This window comes from Barbus barbus (assembly GCF_936440315.1).
Source record: "Barbus barbus genome assembly, chromosome: 12".
NCBI lineage: Eukaryota > Metazoa > Chordata > Actinopteri > Cypriniformes > Cyprinidae > Barbus > Barbus barbus.
Genome location: NC_136740.1, coordinates 3260975 through 3284628, shown reverse-complemented (window position 1 = coordinate 3284628; position 23654 = coordinate 3260975). Strand labels below are relative to the sequence as shown.

At 37.2% G+C, this 23654-nt stretch overlaps 1 protein-coding gene across 2 annotated transcripts in view; it reads right to left on the bottom strand.

Annotated features, from left to right (window-relative positions):
- Positions 1–3725: 3725 nt before the first annotated feature.
- Positions 3726–23654, bottom strand: part of LOC306878602 (adenylate cyclase type 3-like) — a gene marked incomplete at its 5' end in the record, with an annotated part of 29055 nt that continues 9126 nt past the window's right edge. For both annotated transcript variants that reach the window (XM_079431027.1, XM_079431028.1), the window contains 12 exons: positions 3726–6045; positions 8994–9118; positions 9193–9319; positions 11615–11728; positions 11826–11972; positions 12060–12218; positions 13308–13389; positions 13816–14084; positions 15040–15156; positions 15941–16028; positions 16710–16871; positions 19043–19185. In XM_079431027.1, coding sequence (XP_079287153.1) covers positions 5863–6045; positions 8994–9118; positions 9193–9319; positions 11615–11728; positions 11826–11972; positions 12060–12218; positions 13308–13389; positions 13816–14084; positions 15040–15156; positions 15941–16028; positions 16710–16871; positions 19043–19185 — 1716 coding nt within the window. In that variant the 3' untranslated portion in view covers positions 3726–5862. The remainder of the gene's footprint in view (positions 6046–8993; positions 9119–9192; positions 9320–11614; positions 11729–11825; positions 11973–12059; positions 12219–13307; positions 13390–13815; positions 14085–15039; positions 15157–15940; positions 16029–16709; positions 16872–19042; positions 19186–23654) is intronic.

Genomic DNA, 23654 nt, shown 5'->3' with positions numbered 1-23654 from the left:
CTCATTATATGCAATGTATCTATAAACTATATTTGCATATTAATGTGTTTTTGGGGCAACATGTAATGAAAAAAGAAGTGTAATAATGGGAGTAATAATTGACAAGATTTTCATAATAATATATAATATTTCATAGAATACTGAAATATTATTTATTCCCCTATTCATTTGTTATGTCTCCCAAAATGCGTAATAAACTTGCTTTTAGTCCTCATATGAGGATGAAATCAACGTCCTGTTTCATAACAGAAAGTCATATTTTGATTTGAAACCCATAACATTTTCCTGAGATGTTGATTTAAGACACACAATTTAAAAATAAGACAGATTTAAATGATAATTACAAAATATTATTTAAATATATTTCCATAAGAGTGTCACTAAATTAATTTCAGACAGTTTTGAAGACCAAGGAGAGGGTGTGGTGATGGTGAAACATCCAATCATTTGGTATCTCTGAAAAGCCCCGAATGTGCTCTGTACAGGACATCAAGACTTAAAACTGTGGCATGTATAGTCCCAGAGAAATACATAATGTCCTCATTTGAGGCTGCAGGGTCTTAAGAGGCTATATTTCTATAGCTCCGTGAACTCACCTTTATGACATCATGGAAGAGTCTCGGAATGTAGATAAGGTTTGTCCAAGAAATTAATCTTGTTTCTAGGCTTTTGACGAGGAAGTCACTAAATCTAGTGACAAAATCACTAAATTGGCAACACTGGCACATTGACTTCAACGTAAGTTATTAACTTTTCATTGGTCCTCTTGTTTTTGCATGTGTTCATCATTTCTTTGTATGATAGCATGGCCAAAAATTATGACCGCACAATTTGGCATGTTTCATTGCATTATTATCACAAATAAAACAACTGACTCTAAGCAACTATGCAATATGCTTACAAAATCTTGCACATTTTTTTAAATTAAGGGTGAAAATGTTAAATTTCCTAGGCCGGACATCACCTTGGCCACTACTATATGGCAGTTTATTGACTTTCCAATTGACCGCCAAACCATATTGCAAAAACAAGCCATTTTTATGAGGATTGTGGGCTTGAGTTGTTGGAGCCGTTCATGTTCATTGCTCCAGCTGTAAACGAGGAGAACTACCAATAGAAAACAAAGCATCAGTAATAATTTGTGATCATTTTGCACAATGCAAAGCATTTAAAAAATACATTTAAATATTGAAATATGTCAGTGTCTTAATTAAATGATTTTATTGTAGTTACATTAAATGAGTGGTGTTCTTTACATGACCGGGCTCATTATTGGCTGATTCAGACGTCGAGGTTCACCGTTTTGAGTTGACACCATTGTAGTCCTTAGGTCACAACACTTAAGTGTCACCTCAGTCAACACTTAGGAATCAGTCTTAGACTTTACTGAAAGTTGCCTTTAGCTTCTTTATAAAAGTCTCCTACTCTTAGAAAAGTGCTACTTTTTACTAAGAATTTTTTGACACTTAAGTCAAAGCTTAAGACTATATTCTTAAGAGCATTTCTGAGAAGTTTTATACGGGCCCTGATTTCTTAAATGGAAACCAGGGACTCGTTACAGTTTTTACACTCGTTCCATGCTTTTATATGGTTGTATGAACAGTTTAACATTTCACCAAAAATCACAATATGGGGGAAAAATGTAAATAGTAACCATTGCAAATAGCAAAGACATCAAAACAGTATTATATTCTAACAAAATCAGGGCTATGTGACTATTGTCACATATTTTAAGGTCTAATTCTCTCTGCTGTATAATAACTTTGACATTTGCCTCAATAAACTCCTAATTTGCTGCTTATTAATAGTTAGTAAGGTAGATGTTAAGTTGGTGTAGGATTAAGAGATCGAATATATGGTCATGCAGAATAAGGCATTAATATGTGCTTTAATCAACAGTCAATATGCTAATAATATGCATTCTAGTTAATAGTGAGAACTGGTCCTTAAAATAAAGTGTTACCCTAATATTTTAATTTTTTTGTGCTTTTGAAGGCTATGTCGGTCTATATTTTAGTGTTTGCGAGGTGTTGCGAACATACTGTAAAACATGGATGTTTCTGGGGACAGGAGAGCAAAAGCCAGGACTTGAAAAGTTTCTTCATTTATGATTCTGCTGAAAAACGTCTCGGGTTACTTGCGTAACCCATGTTCTCTGAGTAGGGAACGAGACGCTGCGTAGCTTACGCAATTCCCATTGCGTAAGCTACGCAGCGTTGAGTGAACCTATGAAAGAGAACCTACAATTACACTCACCTAAAGGATTATTAGGAACACCATACTAATACTGTGTTTGACCCCCTTTCGCCTTCAGAACTGCCTTAATTCTACGTGGCATTGATTCAACAAGGTGCTGAAAGCATTCTTTAGAAATGTTGGCCCATATTGATAGGATAGCATCTTGCAGTAGATGGAGATTTGTGGGATGCACATCCAGGCACGAAGCTCCCGTTCCACCACATCCCAAAGATGCTCTATTGGGTTGAGATCTGGTGACTGTGGGGGCCATTCTAGTACAGTGAACTCATTGTCATGTTCAAGAAACCAATTTGAAATGATTTGAGCTTTGTGACATGGTGCATTATCCTGCTGGAAGTAGCCATCAGAGGATGGGTACATGGTGGTCATAAAGGGATGGACATGGTCAGAAACAATGCTCAGGTAGGCCGTGGCATTTAAACAATGCCCGATTGGCACTAAGGGGCCTAAAGTGTGCCAAGAAAACATTCCCCACACCATTACACCATCACCACCAGCCTGCACAGTGGTAACAAGGCATGATGGATCCATGTTCTCATTCTGTTTACGCCAAATTCTGACTCTACCATCTGAATGTCTCAACAGAAATCGAGGCTCATCAGACCAGGCAACATTTTTCCAGTCTTCAACCGTCCAATTTTGGTGAGCTCGTGCAAATTGTAGCCTCTTTTTCCTATTTGTAGTGGAGATGAGTGGTACCCGGTGGGGTCTTCTGCTGTTGTAGCCCATCCGCGTCAAGGTTGTGCGTGTTGTGGCTTCACAAATGCTTTGCTGCATACCTCGGTTGTAACGAGTGGTTATTTCAGTCAAAGTTGCTCTTCTATCAGCTTGAATCAGTCGGCCCATTCTCCTCTGACCTCTAGCATCAAGGCATTTTCGCCCACAGGACTGCCGCATACTGGATGTTTTTCCCTTTTCACACCATTCTTTGTAAACCCTAGAAATGGTTGTGCGTGAAAATCCCAGTAACTGAGCAGATTGTGAAATACTCAGACCGGCCCGTCTGGCACCAACAACCATGCCACGCTCAAAATAGCTTAAATCACCTTTCTTTCCCATTCTGACATTCAGTTTGGAGTTCAGGAGATTGTCTTGACCAGGACCACACCCCTAAATGCATTGAAGCAACTGCCATGTGATTGGTTGATTAGATAATTGCATTAATGAGAAATTGAACAGGTGTTCCTAATAATCCTTTAGGTGAGTGTACATCAAGGGAGTAATGCAAACATTCTTAATGAACTATTTGCCCAAACAATTATAAATATCAGTTTTCCTCAAAACAGCAGAACTTTATATATGTCTTTATTTTATTGATGACAGTGTTGTAATACCCCATTACCAAACTTTTAATGTAATAGCAATAATTGGAGTAGCAGTATGGTAATTGGTGAACCATTACGTTGAATAAATTCAGAAAAGTTTTTAAATCAAACATTTAAAATAATCAAACTCAGACAACATTTGGTAACAGATCATTCAAAGTGCCATTTTATTCCATATCTAAGGATAATTCAAAAATATCAAATTTTAGCAAAATCCTGCATCAAACCACAGAGATTGGCCACAATGTCATGCCTTCATAAACCATTTCAACATCTGAAAGTCAAAATCAAATGCATTTCTGCTTACCGACAGAGAAGGACCCTGACACTGGTAATAAATGAACTGTCTGGCCAGTTTATAAGACACACCAATCCAGCCTAGCATCCTGTCTCTTTGTACAATACTCTTTAACTACAACTTTACATCGTAATATAAAAATATGAGTTGCTGGGAGAGGAGGGCTCTTTTGAAAACTGTACTGGAGAGCAGAATGCCGTAAAAGAATAAACTATTGCACATTCATCTAATCCTTGAGGAAAGACACCATGGGGAATATATTCTGAACTAAGAAATGTTGATCCCTGCAATACTGCCCATGAATGACACGCACAATGAACCCGTTCACAGTGATACTCAGACACCTCTGCTATACTTGCATCCTCAGAGTACCACAAACTGACGCACATAGTGGCTTGTATTTGGCACACGTGGAACACTAGAACGTATGATGAGGTCCAAACGTCTGAGACCACCAGTGAAAGTGCTTTGGGTTTTATTTTTAGAATTTAGTACAATATTTTTTATTACTACTTACACTGACAGCATAATAATTTTAGTAAAACTAAATTTTTTGGAGTTTTACAGTTTCAAAAGTTTACATCCCCCTTTCAGAATCTGAATTTTTGAATTTGAAGATCAGGGTAAATTTGACTTATTTTTGTCTTCTGAAACATGCAACTATCTTTTGTAGCCTCTGAAGGGCAGTACTAAATTAAATAATATATTATTATTTAGACAAAATAAGAAAAATGTACACATCTCCATTCTGGCTCTTAATGCATGGTTTTTCCTTCTGGAGCATCAGTGTGTGTTTGAATCTTCTGTAATAGTTGCATACGAGTCCCTCAGTTGTCCTCAGTGTGGAAAGATGAATCTCAAAATCATACAGTCATTGTAGGAAAGGGTTCAAATACACAAAAATACTGGAAAACCAAAGAATTTGTGGGACCTGAAGGATTCTTCTGAAGAACAGCAGGCAGTTTAACTGTTCAGGACAAACAAGGGACTCATGAACAACTATCACTAAACAAAAAACAGCTTTGGATCGTTCAGGAAACATCAAAGTATTAAGAATCAAGTGTATGTAAATTTTTGAACGGGGTCATTTTTATAAATTCAACTATTTTCTCTTGTGGACTATATGTAAACATCTTTTATGTGAAATATCTTATTCTGGTTAGTATTAAATAAACAATAACATGCATTTTGCATGATCATTTTGGTAAAATAATGAACATTTTGCAGATTCTGAAAGGGGGGTGTAAACTTTTGACCTAAACTGTAAATATTCGTATTTTTTTAACCTAGAGCTGTACGGTTATTTCCAGGGTTAAAACCCATGATGTAATGTGGTCTCAGATTTTCAAAACCTCATGTATGTCCATTATTAATGGTTGAACGTAAAAACAATAATAATAAAGAAAAGGTAACTATAGATTTTAGAAATGCATGAATACACACACACACACACACACATTCATAAGAGGCAAAGGCAGTCAGGATGCTTTCCTACACAGGCATTTGGAGTAGCTTTTCAATGGCAAACAACATTCAGATATATCAGGGACTTTCAGGGCAATCTTTAAATAAAGGATTAAATAATGAAAGGATTTCAAATGAAAGAAGAATAAAAATAGGTAATTCATCGGTTCCTTTCAGCAGCGCAGTGCGTACAATACAGTAGAGTTCATTGTATTAGGTGCGGTTTAAGTTTAAAACCTGTTCATCTCTTTAGCAACCTAATAAAATCATTCAGCTTGTTTGATTTCATTCATTCATCTCTGTGCACACTTCCAAAATTTATATTATATAGTATTTCTCTCATATAAACAGAAAGTCTCTCTCGCTTCCTGGCAACATTTCTTCCCTCGGCCTAATAAATAGAGAAAACACGTTTGAAAGTACTAATTACTGGAGCACATGTACTCGGCAGAAGAGGTATGAGGTGAGGTGTGCGCGAGCAAGAGTTTGGTGTAGGACAGTGTGTGTGCGTGTCGGTCAAGAGCTGTCCACCACTTGGTGCGGCAGGGTGACAAAAGAGCCGTTAATGAAGGAGCCTTGTTTTTCACGTCCCTTTAGGAAATAGGTGAGCAGCTCTCCTTTCCCCTTGACGAATATGGGTCCTCTCCTGACGAAGCGGAAGCCGTAGTCCTTCAGGATGCAGTAGCAGTCCTCCACCACCTGGGGAAGCAGAGAGTTTGTTTAGCTGCAGTAATGAGGTCTAAAACCCACTTTTCAACTTGCGGTTGCATCGTCCTGTTTTTTTTTAAACATTCTCAGGTTTATTCTAAGGCATCAATAAAACCCCTTTGTGATTTGTGTACATGTCTTGAAAAAGGCAGTTGCTAACAAATCGCTAGATGTGGCTACAGAGGTTTTAGATGCTTTTTTGTGTTTATAACCATGCTCTTGCTAACTATTCTAACTCGCACTTTACAGGTTGTAGATTTTAAATAAAGAATGCTTTGTGATGATGCTGAAATCACATGGCCATAGTATTGTTTGTTTATAGCCTAACTTCAGATTTTCCCTTGTGAAGTACACTATAATATACTTTTAAAAAGACTACATATTACAGAAATAATACTAAGTGTGAACTGAGTATCTTGTTTTTTGATTTCTTTAATTTTTTTTAGGTAACAGGGACGTACATTAATAAAACAATTCTGTAAATGTACCAGAATTAGCCAAAGGCTATTTTTCATCTGTAGTCCCTGGACAGATGTTACAAGTCACCCTAAAATGCCCCTCTTGTAGAACGATAAACAGTTGTACTAACTGATTAAGAGTGGGAGAAGTTAAACCATGAATGATCTTATACATCAAGCATGCATTTGCATACTTAATCATGTTTTCCCAACTCAGCAGATTATACTTTTTCAGTATTGAACGATGATGAAAATGTACTGGTTTCTTGTCAAGACCTTTAAGTGTACGTTTATATAAGGACTCTAATGGTTTTAGAGTCATTAAACTCGCTTGAGACCAAGTCGTTAAACAGTAAGTCATGTGAGGAATAACCATAGAATGCATTTTAGCTGCCTCAAATGTCATATAATCTTATATAAACCTAAAATTATAGAGGTTGAACTTAACCTGCTTACAAACCTTTTTAACCTGAGCTTTAAATGTAAGTTTAGAATCAATCGGTATTCCAAGGTATTTATATTGGGACACTACCTGCAGCCTCAGCCCTGACACATAAACATCCAGCTCTTTAGGAAAACTATTTGACTTAGAAAAAAACATACATACTGTTTTAGAAACATTTAGTTGCAAGCAATTCTCTTTTAGCCATGCAGACACATTAACCATGGAAATTGTAAGATCATTTGCAACTTGTGTGAAACTATTACCATGTAAATAGATTACAGTATCATCCGCATACATTTGTATATTAATGCCAGGACATGCCAAATGAAGATCATTTATATATAGAGCAAAGAACAGTGGACCCAAAATAGATCCTTGAGGAACACCAGTAGAAGTACCTATATCAGTTGATTGGTGATTTTGTACTCTAACACACTGAAGTCGATCTGACAGCTAAAGCTATATGTAATTTCATAATTACCTCATTGTCTTTGAAATATGGCTAAAGTGTTACTGCTGAATGCACTGACAAGCATTTATGGTAAACTAAAATATACTTTAACGGCATTTGAAACTACTATTGAAACTTTTCTGTCATGTATTTAAAGGGATATTCCACCCCAAAATGTAATTGCAACTTAACCATCATTACAAATTTTAAAGGGATACTCCACCTCAAAATGCATATTTTGTCATTAATCACTTACCCCCATGTGGTTCCAAACCAGTAAAAGCTTTGTTCATCCTCGGAACACAATTTAAGATATTTTGGATGAAAAACGGGAGGTTTGTGTCTGTCCCATTGACTGCCAAGTAAATTACACTGTCAAGGCCCAGAAAAGTATAAAAAACATAATCAAAATAGTCCATCTGCCATCAGTGGTTCAATCTGAATTTTATGAAGCGACGAGAATACTTTTTGTAAGCAAAGAAAATAAAATTAACGACATTTATTCAACAATTTGTCCCCTCTCTGTCTCTCTGTGTTCAGCGTAGCACCATTTTGGAAAGCATCTGATGGACACAAAGTGTGTATGCTATTCTCTGACATCAGTAACGCATGGATATGCTGTTTCTGTTCAAATCAGCGTAAATAAACGTACAATACGTATCCATGTGCTACTGATTACAGAGAACAGCGCTACGCTGACACAGAGAGACAGAGGGGAGATGAATTGTTCAATAAATTATGGCAGATGGACTAATTTGACAATGTTTTTTATACTTTCCTGTGCCTTGACAGTGTGATTTACTTGGCAGTCAATGGGACAGTCACAAGCCTCCCAGTTTTCCTCCAAAATATCTTAAATTGTGTTTTGAGGACGAACAAAGCTTTTAAGGGTTTGGAACCACATGGGGGTAAATGATTAATGACAAAATTTGCATTTTGGGGTGGAGTATCCCTTTAAAATTTGTAATGATGGTTAAGTTGCAATTACATTTAAAATATATTAGCTTTAAATAAGTATGTTATTCAACACATTAAAATAAGAGTACAAAAGATCAATAAAATATAACGATTTAAAATGTACCTTAAAGTAAAACTTTTGATTTGACATTATTACAAAGTGCAAAGTGTGTATAAGAAACATAATCAAGATAGTGTCTCTTTTTAAGTACATTTAATTGCCATTTTACTTCATATTATATATGCAAGTTTTTATTTTTTGTAAATGTACTTTAAAGATTTGAAGTACACTATAAATGCACATTCAATACAATTCTTATTTTATGCAATAATCCAAAAGCCGATGGAAAAATCCTACTGTCCTTTTGACGGGTGAATCACAGTGATGCTAACTTTGGGTTGGCCAACAAAAACACATCATCAGTACAGCGCTCTATTTCTAGTGTTGGGGAAGCTACTTTGAAAGAAGCTCACCTAAAGTCAAGCTAACTAGAATCCTTTTTAATAACCAGATGAAATATGACAGCCTGTAATATTGCTACTTTTAGTAATAGAGTCCCTGATGCTGAACTAAATTTAGGAAAGGTGTTTCCAGAAGGAATCATTAAAACAATGTGAAAGCCATCACCTGGATGTTTCCCATCACCCCTGTGGACTCCATGCGACTGGCGACATTCACAGTGTTTCCCCAGATGTCAAAATGAGGTTTACGGGCCCCGATCACACCAGCCAAAACGCCCCCTTTATTCAACCCTATGGAGAAAACACACAGCATGAGGCGTAATCATTGTGTCGTTTACACACAGCTGGAAGGTCATGCCACTAACCGATGCGGAGCATGAAGTTATTGAAGGACTGGTAGTTGATGTTCATTAATGTGACTTTCATGGCCAGAGCAAAATCAGCAAGATCTGCCAAGTGCTGCCACCTTTCCCGGTCTGAAATCTCTTGTTTCTGTTGGGAAGGACAAAAAAAATCCTCTTTACCTCAGTTTTATTACAACCCCAATTCCAGAAAAGTTGCAATAAAATGCAATAAAATCAAGAATCTGTGATTTGTTCATTCTCTTTAACTTTGAAAAATGTACAAGGAAAAGATTTCCAAAGTTTTCACTGACCAACGTAAATGCATTTTGTAAATATGAACAAATTTTGGTTTTGATGGCTGCAACACACTCGAAAAAAGTTGGGACAGTGGCAAAATAAAAGTGAATAGTTTATAGAATAACCATGTTAAACTGTTTTGAAAGAGCTCAGTAAGCAGGTGAATTGGTAACAGGTCAAGGTATCATGTTTGGGTAAAAAAGGAGCATCTCAGTCTTGGATCATGGCTCATCACTTTGTGCCAAATTTCGCGAGATAAGTGTCAAACAAATCAAAAATCACATTAACACAATGCAAAATAGCTAAGAATTTAGGTAATTCACCAACTACCATATATAATAATAATGTGAGAAGATTCAGGGAATCCAGAGAAACCACAGCACTGTACAAACTTCAGTGGAATGTGCTTGACCTTTGAGCCCTCAGATGGCTTTGCATAAGAAACCGTCATGCTGCGGTGTTAAATATAGCCACATGGGCTCAGGAGTACTTCAGAAAACCACTGTCATTCATCACAATCTGCTGCTGCATCAAGAAATGCATCTTGAATATCTGTTACCCTAGGAGAAATCTGTACATCAATTCTATGCAGCGATGCTGCCGGGTTCTCTGGGCCAGAGCTCATCTCAGATAGTCAAGAAGACAGTGGAAATGTGTGCTGTACTCAGATGAGTCCACATTTCAATGTGTTTCTGAGAAAAATGATGTTCTCAGTCCCAAAGACCAAAGAGACCATCCAGACTTTCATTAGCTGCAAAAGCAAACGTCTGTCATAGTATGGGAGTGCAGCAGAGCAAACAGCATGGGTGACTTGCATATGCCTGAAGGTATCATTGACATGGAGGTGTAACCGACGTAGGCCAGTAAGAGCGGTTGCGTATAAACCTCACTCTCCTGATCTCAAAAACAGGCGCCCTAGCGATTGACGCTAGAGGCCGTAGCCTTTAGTCTCCTTGTTAGAGCACACCCCCCTCCCACGCCGGGTTCGAGACCCACTCGGAACAAGAACGATGGCGGTGCGGACCCGGGGGGGTTACAGAGGCATATATTGGGATTGTACAGGGATATATAATGCCATCGAGATGATGTCTTTCATGGGAAGTCCATGGTTATTATAATCAAGACAATGCCAGCTCTCATGGTGCGTTCAAGTCATGTCGGATACATCGTATTTACGAGTTGAACGCACATGAACGCCACCACAAAGTCGTTATTACGAGTGAGAAACTCAAAATTTTCTTTAAGCCCCGAGTTTCCGAGTTGGGGGCGTGTCAGTGAAAAACGTGTCGGATGCAATGGACGCAGCAAAAAACTAAAGATATGCAGCGTCGGTCAAGTTGTTAAAATTAATAAAATGGTTATTTTTTTGTAATGTACAATAAAATGATATAAGTTACATATACAAAATATTATATTATTGTATAATTAGAATATATGATTATTCAGTTTACATCACCTTCATAAATTAAATAAAAATGGAAAAAAGAAAAAACACATGATGCACATTCTTCATTCAATATTTTGTAGATGTAGAGTTAAAAAAATCGTAGAATTTTATGTAGAAAAGTTAAATTGCCATCTTTTTCTGACCAAAGTGACTTGCGACTATACCAAGATAACGACTTGTCAACTCGTAAGTACGAACGTCCCATCATTCTGCATGTGCTACAACAGCATGGTTTCGTAGAGACAGCGTGAATGAGTTAGACTGGCCAGCAGATCTGTCTCCTGTTGAAAATGAATGACCAGTCAATAAAAGGAGAATGACGACCACAGACTGCTGAGCTTCTGAAGTCTTGTATTCAAGCGAGACTGGACAAAAATTTTGCTTGCAAAACTTAGTATCCTCAATTCCCAAACAACGAAACATTGTAATTAAAAGGAAGGTTGATGTGACACAGTGTTAAACATGCCTCTTTCCCAACTTTTTTGGAGTGTGTTGCAGCCATCAAAATCTAAATTTGTCTATATTTACAAAATAAAATTGGTCAGTGAAAACAATGAATTTTTTTTGTGCTTTAGTCAATTAAATAAAAGTTAAAGAGAATGAACAGATAACATTTATGGCATTTCACAAAACATTCCAACTTCTCTGAAATTGGGGTTGTGGAACTATATGGATATACTGGACATGTACCTCCTTTACCTTCATACAAGCATAACCGTTAGTGTTATTGTCTGTGATTCCTGATGCTGCCATGTAGGTGCTGCCAATAGTCTTGATCTTGGTTATACAGCGAAACTGAGGCTCGTCTAAAAGCTAAAGAGCACAAAACCAAACAAATAACAGTATAAAGTCTCAACTTGTACTTTTATATGCAACAACTGGGAGAAATACTCCTACTACTAGTACTTACGCTATCAAAATCAGAAATGATTTCATTGAGGAACCTCAGACACTCAATCCCGCCATTGTTGATGCTTTCCTCCGTATAGAAATCAGAGAAGTTTGGGATGGAGGCGAACATGACCCCAATCTCATCGTAGGACTGGCTGTAGAGCTCCTGGGACGTGTGCAAGGGAAAATTAATTGAGTTTGACAGAATTTGTGTCAAACATGGAATCTGAGACTGATAGGCAGGATTTCTCACCTCATCCCTCTTCTTGGAGCCCAGGAAATGCCGGGCGACGTGCTCCGGAAGCATATTAGTGACCAGAGCCTCGTTCCAGCGCCGCATCTCGTACACCTTCTCCTTCTGCTCATGCACTTCAATCTTCCACAGGAACAGCGTGCGTGCCAGCTTCTCCACCTGAGCGACGCCAACAGAGAGAAAGGTGAGAATGTACACGACCGCTCAAAGGTTTTTTGTAAAAAAAAAAAAAAAAAAAAAAAAAAAAATCATACTTTTTTTTTTTTTCCAGTAAGGATGCATTAAATTGATCAAAAGCGACAAAGAATCAAAGAATCCTGAAAAATAAAATGTTTCAGTTTCCACAAAAAAACTGCCCAGCACAACTGTTTTCAACATTGATAATAATCAGAAATGGGTTTGTTAAGCAGCAAATCAGCATATTATTATGATTTCTGAAGATCATGTGACACTGAAGACTGGAGTAATGATGCTGAAAATTCAGCTGCGCATCACAGAAATAAATGACATTTTAAAATATAGTCAAAAAGTTTCATAATATTGTTTTTACTGTAATTTTTGATCAAATAAATGCAAATCTTACCAACCCCAAACTACTGAAATGTAGTGTAGTTTAAAAATAAATAAATTGAACCCAAAGAACAAAATGAAATTCTGTCATTATTTCCTTGACTTCATGTTATTCTAAACCCACATGACCTTTTTTCTTCTATGGAAAACAAAAAGTGAGTTTTTTTTTTTAAATATCCTGGATGCTCTTTACCATATAATGCCTGTAAATGGAAACTAGGCAAGTCAAGCTCTAAAATGTCAAAACAATCATCTAAAAGTATTATAATACCGGTAGTAGATTGTTTTACTAGTGCACTGCATCCCAAGTCCTTTAAAGCCATACGATAGGTGAGGAATAGGCTAAAATTGAAGTCATTATTTGTTGAAAACGCCCCCTCTGCCGAAGTTCAAAAACAGACTACACAAGCCGTTCGGACACAAATAGTGCATTCATGTCATCTGATGCAACAAACATTACTTCATGCATCTTCTAATCAAATGTCATTGATGTCAAACCTGACAGAGCACATCTAATATGGCATTTTTTGACAGTTTTGACAATAAATAACAACATCAATTTCAGCTTCAGAAGACTTGGAATAGAACACATGAGTTGTATTGCTTTTATGTCATTTTGAAGCTTGACAGTCCCAGTCCTCACACTTGATCACACAGAGAGAGAGAAGTAAATCTCACATGTCGGGAGAAGTAGTAGAAGCTGACCATCATGATGAAGATCATCACACTCATGGTGTATTTGGAGGGCACAAGATGAACTCTGTAAAGAAAAATATTACTTGAAAAGTACCACACAATTTCTCTATGATATTATAATACCTAGAGATAACAGGCTTAATCAATGTAGAGATGTTTCATAGTTTTATAATCCACCAGTATGATCAATTAAAGGGACAGTTCACCCAAAAATTAAAATTCTGTCATTTACTCACCCTGAAGTTTCTTTCTTCAGTTGAACACATTTTGAGTAATATTGGTAACCCAACTGTTGACGGTAGTTGATTGTCTTCTATAGTCAATGGCTACCGCCAGCTGTTGGGTTAACAATATTATTCAAAATGTGTTCAACTGAAGAAAGTTTGGATCAACACAAGGGTGAATTTTCACTTTTGGGTGAACTATGCCTTTAAATAAGTAACAACACACCTGCTTGATTTGAGATGTTATTCACATAATAATAGAGCACCTGTATTCTTTAAAGCGCGTCAGATCGTACTGGTCAAAAGTGTCCCTCCAGCTGTAGATGTTGACCACACCTGTAGCTCCGGTGATCAGCAGCATGAGGGTGAGTTTGACCATGTGGCTGACCTGCACCAGCATGGTGGTGGCGATGAGAGCCAGTACTGCGATGTAGCTGTAGTATTTAGGATTCTCCGAACAGCCGCTGGCGGCCAGAGTGACTGGAGTGACCGCAGTCGCCTCATTGGTGGAGGACTCTGGTGGACGACAGCTCAACTACAGAAGACATCAGAAAAAGTACAGCTTTCAAAAACATCATCTTCATGTGTATTGTTTTTTTTCTCTGTTTTAGATGTTAAAATTTGCCCATTTATTTAATCTCACTGGTGTAATAAATTGTTGGAGTTAAACGACCATTCAAAAGTTTGGGTTGTTTTTGAAAGAAACTCTTCGGCTCAACGAGGCTGCATTTATTTGATCAAAAATGCAGTAAAAATTGTGAAATATTATTACAATTTAAAATAACAATACTCTATGTGAATATATTTTAAAATGTAATTTATTCCTGCGATCAAAGCTGAATTTTCAGCATCATTACTCCAGTCTTCAGTGTCACATGATCCTTCAGAAACCATAATAATATGATGATTTTCTGCTCAATAGAAGTCTTTATAAATGCCTGTACTGTCACTTTTGGTCAATTTAATGCATCCTTGCTAAATAAAAGCAGTGAATCTTATTAAGTATTAAATCCTACTCACAAACTTATGAGCGTAGTATATATAATCTATGTGAGAAAAAAAAAAGTAGTATTATGATTTACCTTTAATGTAATCCCATTTTTTGGTAGATATTTTAAAATTATACATAGTAGATTCATAAAAGATATGCATTAATTATTAATAATATTATTATTAATCATAAAATACAGGACAAAATATATTTATATAATTTAAAGAGAATTGTAAGTCAACCAAATCACAATAAATAAATATATACATGGGCCCCAAATTACAATTAGTCTGAATTTGCAACACTGTTACTTGCATCCCTATATTCCCTATTTATTTAGCTATTTATTAGAATGAAAAATACATACAATAAAATAAAAGAGCTATTATAAAAAAACTGACTACCTGAGGTTGATGATCATTTTTTTTTTTTTTGAAGATTAAGCACCTCATTACACATTTTTTTTTTATTTTGTTTACTTAATTCACTTGTTTTTTACCATATCTACTATGTCGGCCATTGTGACTATGAAGATGGCTGCCATGGCCCAAGTGTTGCGAGCCCAGCGCGTGTGATCAATCCAAGTGGAGAACGACACCAATCTCTTTGGAAATACCTTTTGAAAACAAGACAAAAATAGCTACATAAACATCCAATCACAGCAGAAGCTGTTAACCTTGTATGCACATGACCTGTTCTGACAGTACGTGAGCAGAGAGGTCAATTGAAAGGCCTGTGATCTAATCACAGTGTGCATGTGTTCAGCTCAGCCCCGCGGCGGCTGCATGTACAGTGATTGTGGAAACAATTGATTTAATTCATGCTTTTTAAAATCAATAAATTCTTCAGTTAAGCCATATGGACTCATACGTCCTTCATCTGTTGTGTGTGTCCGTCTCCCCTTCCAGAAACACATTATCTCTGTGCTCGCCTCAATCTGTGTGTGTGCTTGAGAGGGAATCAATGCCGGGAACTTTATTGGTCAGTTGGGAATGTGTTGACCTAACTAATGAGGATGAGTCAAATATACCGCTGCATGTTCCAACAGTAAATGGAAGAGCCTCGGGAACTACATTTCATTCATGTGACTGCTTATATTAATATTACATAAGTCGTCGACATAGATGCATTGGAAATGGAAACATTTGTCATCATGATCCCGGCAAATAATAGAAAGCAGAAGCGTGCATGTTCAGGAAATCTCATAGCAAAGAAATCTAAATACAGCAAATGAGCGCCAAATACTTAGAGACGAGATGCATTGAATTTCATGTTAAAGTTGACATCACACAGAAGCTGGAACCAACTTTACTACCGTATTTTTGAGTGAAACGGCATCCAAACAAGTGGACACATGTTCTGTGTGATTGGCTGAGGAAGGTGTAAGAACAGAAACTCACCCGTGGGAAAATGGCTGCCAGTGAACAGAGAGTAAGAACGAGCAGCAAGACTTCACCGACGGCCAGAGTCACATAGTTTGCAACCAACCTGTGCGGAGCAAAAATACATAGACAGGGGAAAATGAACATGGGCCATTCCTACCCTAATGCTTTTCAAACACATACTGTGTGCAAAAGAAGTGTGGTTAATTTGTATTAAATCTGCATTTATATTCAACTTCAAATCATAAAAGTATAAAACTGTACTTGCACACAAAAAATGGCAACATCTAAATTAACTGCATTTATTCAAATCAAAAATATAATTTAATACCGCTCAATCAACCCAAATACAAAACTTCATATGATTTAAATAAGGCAGAAACATAACAATTGCTAGTTATCGCTTTTTGAAGTGCAGATAATATGATATTAGATCATATCAGCAATCTTTTGCAAAATAAAGTGGCAAAACTATTCAATGAATTCAAAAGTCATGAGTCATATGAATCAGTTTTGTCAACTTAATGGTAATTTTTTGCTTATTTTTGGAGCCTGACAGCCCCAGTCTCTGATCACTTTCATTTGATCGATAAGTGCAGTTTGAGCAAAGCCCGAGACAAAGGCAAACGCCAAATAGCAACAGGACCTTATTTTTAGACCAACAAACAGATGCTATAATAACTGTAAACAGATCATGACTGGCCTCTGTTGACCTTTGGCTGCTAAAATAGGAGGCTGGGCCGAGGCTGATGGTGTTTGTGTGGTGATGTGTTAATAGTTAACTGACCAGGGGTCAATGAGAGCCTCCATGACAGCGGTGAAGAGCAGCACCACACATGAGCAGCTGAACGCCGCTCCGCTCTGCTTCTCCTTCTCCACCGAGAAGCGCGTCTCCAGCTCCGGATCAGTAAAGCGCAGAGACAGACGATTCGTGTACTTCCCTTTCAGCCTGAAAACACACACACATACACAAACATTGTGGAAAAAGAAGTGCGCTGACTAGTAGTGCACTACAAATCTACTTTTTAAAAACCTATACTAGCAGATATAGCCCCGGTTTCACAGACAAGGCTTAAGCCTAGTCCTAGACTAAAATATAAGTCTGAGCTGTTTCAACTGAAATAAACTTGCACTGACTGATCTTAAAATATATCAGTGCCTTTGTTTTGTCTCAAGATGCACACCAGTACTGTTTTATTCTAGGCATGTTTATAAAAATTACTTAGTCCTGGCTTAGTCTAGTTAAAACCCAAAGGACTGCTCGGCGGACATTTGAATATTAGAAGTATTGTATCAAAGACTGAGCAAATCGAAGGTTTGTTGATGGATTCGGATTTGGACTTTCTTTTTCTCTCGGGATCATGGCTAACTGAGTTATCACCAAGGACTGCTTTTTCTGTACCTGGGTATCATGTTTTTAGAAAAGATAGAAAATTAGGTAGAGGAGGAGGAGTTCTTTTGTACGTTCGCAATCATTTTAAATGTGTTCATCTTAATTCCGCGCAAGACTTAGAAAGTGTTATTGTTTCTATTGTTTTATCTCCCCAAATGTCTTTTACTGTGGATGGATTATACCGACCTCCTGATTCTACAAAAATATGTTATGACAAATTGAAATCCGTATTAAAGGAAATCGGTTCGAAAACTGAATTAATTGTTTTAGGTGATTTTAATATAAATTGGATGGAAAAAGTTAAGAGACAGCAACTCAAAAGTATATCAGATCAGTATCCTTGGCCCAACTAGAGTTACTCAATCAACACAAACTCAGATAGATTGAATTTTTAGTAATAAACCTGAAAGAATTACAAAATGTTATAATTTGGTAACTGGTATGTCAGACCACAATTTGACCTTAATTGTAAGAAAGTTGACAAAACAACGATTTTTATATAAATTAGAGGGCAAAGGCTTTTTTAATATTATACCAAAATCACTAGTCGGTCAACTTGAGGAGAAATTAAATAATAATTTGTTTTTTCTAATTATTTTTTTGTCGAACAAATTAGAAGTCAACTTGACAAAGGTGGTGTTGTTGGTGCTGTGTTTTTAGATCTTGCAAAAGCATTTGACACCGTTAATCATAACTGTTTAATTTACAAACTTCAGAATTTTAATTTATCTGCTACTCCCTTGACCTGGATGAGATCATATTTGACTAAGAGGAAACAATGTGCAAGAGTGGTTGATAAGTGTTCTTCTTTTGCTAGCTGTCCTATAGGGGTTCCTCAAGGGTCTATTTTAGGACCCATTTTATTTAGTATTTATATTAATGATCTCCCTCAAGTATGTCCAGGTGTTAACGTTCTAATGTATGCAGATGATACTGTGCTTTTTGTTCATGCAAGCAAACTGACATCTGCAATGGTGGAAGTCTTGAATTGGTTAAATAAGTCTTGTTTGTCCCTTAATGTAAGCAAGACAGTTTGCATGTATTTTAAAAACTGCCTTTGGTCAAACAGCGTTCTCGGTTAGAGTAGTGAGGTTATGGAATTCTTTACCTACAAACATTCGAAGCACTGACAGATACACAGTTTTTAAAACTAATCTTAAGCACTGGATACTGTCAGAACAAATTTGCAACCACTCATGACTGTGTTGTAAGTCTTGTGTTTTTTTTTTTTTTATATATTGTTTTTTACTTTTGTGGATATATGTATTGTGATGTTCTATGTGGTGCATATGTAATATTGTATGTTATTTAATACAGCAGATGTAAATTAGCTATTAGCTAACTCTGGTGCAATTACTTTTAATTGTGCATTGTCCCTGTAAAAATAAACAAAGTAAAGTAAGTAAAGTAAAGTCTAAGCCGTCTGTGAAACCAGGCCAATATAACATTAATGAAATAAAAGGCCACTAAAGTATACTTAAAGCGAGACACTTTGATGGCTGTGTTTCTTAACACACTTACTGTAAGTACACCTTTAAAGAGTGCACTTTATAACATTGTCATATTAAAAGTTTCATTTAAAGTACATTTGAAATCATGATGTTTTAATAGTCATTTGCCGTGTTTTAAAGAAGTACACTTATTTTGATGTGTTGACTAACAAATGTGTCTGAAATCTATACATTCAGCTCATGCTTTTGAAGTATATTATTTTGATAATAACGTACGCCTGTACTGTCTCTCTCTCCAGCAGCGCTTCATTGAGGAGTTTGTTGAGCTCCTGTTCGTTCTCCTGAGCGTCGATCACTCTCTCAGCCAGATCACGCAGACGCAAACGACGCCGAGGGTTTGGAAACGAGGGGTTCACCACCTACGACCAAAAACACACACAATTACCTGCTGTCTGTTCTCTGTGATCAGCAAGCTTATATATCCAAAAAACATTATCATCCGAAACACATCAAAGTTGAAATATTTGGCACAAATTTTCAACAAATTTAACGATGATTCAATGCAATGATGGTCTCTGCAGTTTTTTCGTATTCATTATCCTAAAAATTCATCATGTACAGAAACCTTGCAAACTGAGTCCGATGTGTTTTAATTAGTCCGTTTTGCAAATTTGCAAAACAGTAGCCTATTAAATAGAGTCTTCAAGCATTGAGGATGATTTTGTTGTCCTCTCGCTTCTTAAAAAAAGAAAAAGAAAGGAAATACTGGGTCCATCCAATCCTGAGGTATAGAGAGGACGGAGAGTTCCCCCTCCTTATTAAGGAGCAGTAGGAATACCCCGGGTGATTCAAAGTTTACTTCAGGATGTCAGTGGCTCAGTCAGTGGCTCAGCTTTGCTAGTGATACTAAAGCCACATATTAAAAAGAAGACCACCAATTTCTGTGAACTTAGTGTGCAAGGATCTTTACGGTGTTTTGTGCTGCGAGACGAAGTGGATGAATTTGACAGTCGCCATTCTGGATTTTGGCTTTTGCTTGTACGGTGTGTAGTACTTTTAGAACTATTAATTTAATTTTAGTTTCTGGAAATCGAGTCGTACCGATTTCATATTCGTATGATTAATGGATATTAATCAATACGTCCAACTTATACCTTATTAACGATACCTCATTAACGACTTGTCTAGCAAGCATTAAAACAAGTATGTTTTAACAATTCAGATTATTCCCGTGGCCACAGTAATACCGAATTGATTAGGTAATTTTAGCATAGGTAAATTTTAGCATAGGTAACGCGATCTTTGGCAAATAGTTTAAGACTTCAAAATCACATAACACCAGACAAAGTTTATTTGCTACTCTACAACACTACTAAGCTAAAATAACAAAACAGAATACGTACACACACAAACACACATACACGCTGCAGGCAATTAATTAAGGGGTGGTGATGGCGCAGTGGATAAGACACATGCCTTTGGTGTGAGAGACCCGGGTTCGAATCCACTGTGAGACACCAATGTGTCCCTGAGCAAGACACTTAACCCCTAGTTGCTCCAGAGGCGTGCGACCTCTGACATATATAGCAATTGTAAGTCGCTTTGGATAAAAGCGTCAGCTAAATGTGTAAATGTAATTGTTTTGATTTAAAGAGAGTTTAAGTTTCTAATGCTCGTTTCCAAGAATGCTCTAACTTCAACCTGAGGGAGTCACAAGCAAGGAACTTTACTATCTTTACTCTTAAAGATGAATGCAACCAGTTTCCAGCAGAATTATCAAGAATTATTTGATTACTTGCTCTGAGTTGTTTCGTTCCTTTCCTGGTTGAGGGAACCCCGGGTGCGGATTGGCTGCTGAAATCGCTGTTGCGTGATGTCACTGGGGATGCTCTCTTGCAATTGGTTGGTTTCTCTGTGACGTGATGACGGGCTTAGGAAGTCTGTTTAGAGTTCTTTCGGCTTCAGGTGTTAAAGTTTCCTTGGTCAGAACTTTGAAGGCATGTGTGGATCCTTGCCAGATGGCTGAGAGCGCTTAACAGCGTGATCAGATGAGGAGCCGAAGCTTCAAACAGCGCGCGAGCAAGTAGCAAGCAACTAAGCAAAGCTGGGCGTCTGTCTTTAACGGGCTTTTGCTGTTTGATCCAATCACAAGTGTTTCTGTAGGTGGAGCCCCGCCCCACACAGCTCAGTTTTCCGTGCGTAAATCCTTTGCTGAGTTATTTCATAAAATGAAGAACATATCCGAGCAGATTCCTATAAGTGTTTTAATCATACATTACGATGAGAAAAGTCAACTTTCATCCACACCAAATTATTGCTGACGCAACAGGTATTTAGTATACACAAAGTACATACCTTAATTTTATATACTACATGGGTTAATGCATCGATTAACATGCTACCTTCTAAATAATCACACCAAGCATATGAAAGACATAAAATAAACACACAACCACAATATATATTGTCTATTCGGTAGCAGCAACAATTATTATGTCTTTCGGAACACCCATAAAGGTCCGATCTTCTTTGTTTTGCCAATAAGAAGAAAAGGCGTGCTTCTCTGCTGGGGAGAAACAGGAGGTCGTGGGAATGTCATTCTCGTGGAGATCTGGTGTTTTTCTTAGCTCGGACGTCAGTTGTAAAACCGTCTCTCCTGGTTGATACAATCATTGAATTACATGTTAAGCAGTCAGGAGGTCGTGTCCAGATCCAGAGGTCTTTGTCCTGTTTCTGGTTGAATTATGTTTAAGTGATAAGAAAGCCACAGTAAAGTCCTGTTCTGGAAGACGTCCAGATGCTCCCTCAAATTTATCTTGGTTTTTAGAGGTCTCCTGAGATAAAGAGATTTAGGGCAGAAAATCGGCCAGCCAGTCAAATGCAGATGCTGGGAGTGGAAGTCTTAACTCCTGCTAAGGAATGTGCTGTCTTGAAATTATTTTGTGTGTGTGTCCTGGTCTACTAGGCACTACAGGTGCCTCTGAACCGATAAAATACCTCTCAAAATGCTTGCTATGAATGCGAAAAAACTGAAAAAAACGAACCCGATGCAATTTTTTTTTATGACGGACAAAAATTTTGGAGGCAGTGTGTAAACGTGATTGACATAACGTGAGGTCGTACTTATTTTTTAACGTGCAAAAATTTCATATGAATGCAATGAACGTATGCAATGACCTTATCTGTGAAAACTTTCTGATCAATAAGAATGAAACTTTTTTTTTGTCTGGTACTATCATGCTATTATATAAACATACTGAAATATACCGTTTGAAGGGCCATTTTGACACCAGTGCTGTAATAATCCAGGGCTTCCTTAAGACCAATAAGTCAACTACTTGTTCAGGTGAGTCAGCAACTAGTTAATTATAAGGAAATACAGGAATAAAATAAAACAAAAGTTTTTCCCTCTGATTCGCTAATAAATGCTCTACATTTCAGAAGTAAAATGGGTTGTAACTTGTTCATTATAGCTATTTCTGATCTCTGATCTCCAATCAGGTGTTCTCCAAACTCTTCAGGCAATATAGGAGAAAACTCAGAGCTGTAATCTTGGGAAAAGAACGTTGTAATAATTGGGTGCCAATAATTGTGGCCAACATTAACTAGAGAAAGCATTTATTTCACAATGAGACCCCCCCCCAACCTACACAATCGTGGTCAGAATTATTGGCACCCTTGGTAAATATGATCAAAGAAGGCTCTGAAAATAAACCTGCATCCTTTTGATCTTTTATTAAAAAAAAATTAAAAATCACAAAAATCTAACCTTTCATTGAACTAAAACAATTGAAAATGGGGGGAAATATCATTATGAAATAAATGTTTTTCTCAAATACACGTTGGACACAATTATTGGCACCCCTAGAAATTCTTGTGAGAAAAATATCTCTGAAGCATATTCCCATTCATATTCACAAATTTTAAGCACTCCAGGATGATTATGAACATGAAATTATCCAGCCATGGCTTCCTGTTTCACAGAAATATAAATTGGAGGGAAAACAAAGCCCAAATTCCCTTAATCATCCATCACAATGAGAAAAACCAAAGAATATATTTCTGGTGTGCAGCAAAAGATAATTAAGCTTCACAAATTAGTGAAGTGGCTTTATTAAAGCAGTGAAAATTCCAATTTCCACCATCAGGGCAATAATTAAGAATTTACAATCAACATAAAATGTTACGAAACTCCCTGGAAGAGGACGTGTGTCTATATCGTCCTAATGCACGGTGAGGAGGAGAGTTTGAGTGGCTAAAGACTCTCCAAGGACCACAGCTGGAGAATTGCAGAAAATAGTTGAGTCTCGGGGTCAGAAAACCTTAAAAACAAATGGTAAAACATCCTCTACATCACCACATGTTGTTTGGGAGGGTTTCAAGAAAAATTCTCCTAGCTCATCCAAAAACAATCTCCAGCATATTCAGTTATCAGACAGGACTGGAACTTCAAATGGGACTGGCTTCTATGGTCAGATGAAACTAAAAAAATGAGCTTTTTAGCAGCAAACACTCAAGATGGGTTTGGTGAACACAGGGATAAAAAGTACCCCATGTGTACAATGAAATATACTGCTGTATTTTTTATGTTGTGGGCCTATATTTCTGCTGGAGATCCAGGACATCTTGTTTAGACACATGGCATCATGGATTCTATCAAATACCAACAGATAAAAAAATCAATAAGTGACTGACTCTGGGCCATACTTGGATCTTACAACCGTACAATAATCCAAACACAAACCTCAAAAACAGCACAAAAATGGGTCACTGAGCACAAAACCAAGCTTCTGCTGGCCATTCCAGTCCTCTGACCTGAACCCTGTAGAAAATGAGTGAGGTGAACTGAAGAGAAGAAGCACCGTCATGGAGCTGTGAGTCTAAAGGA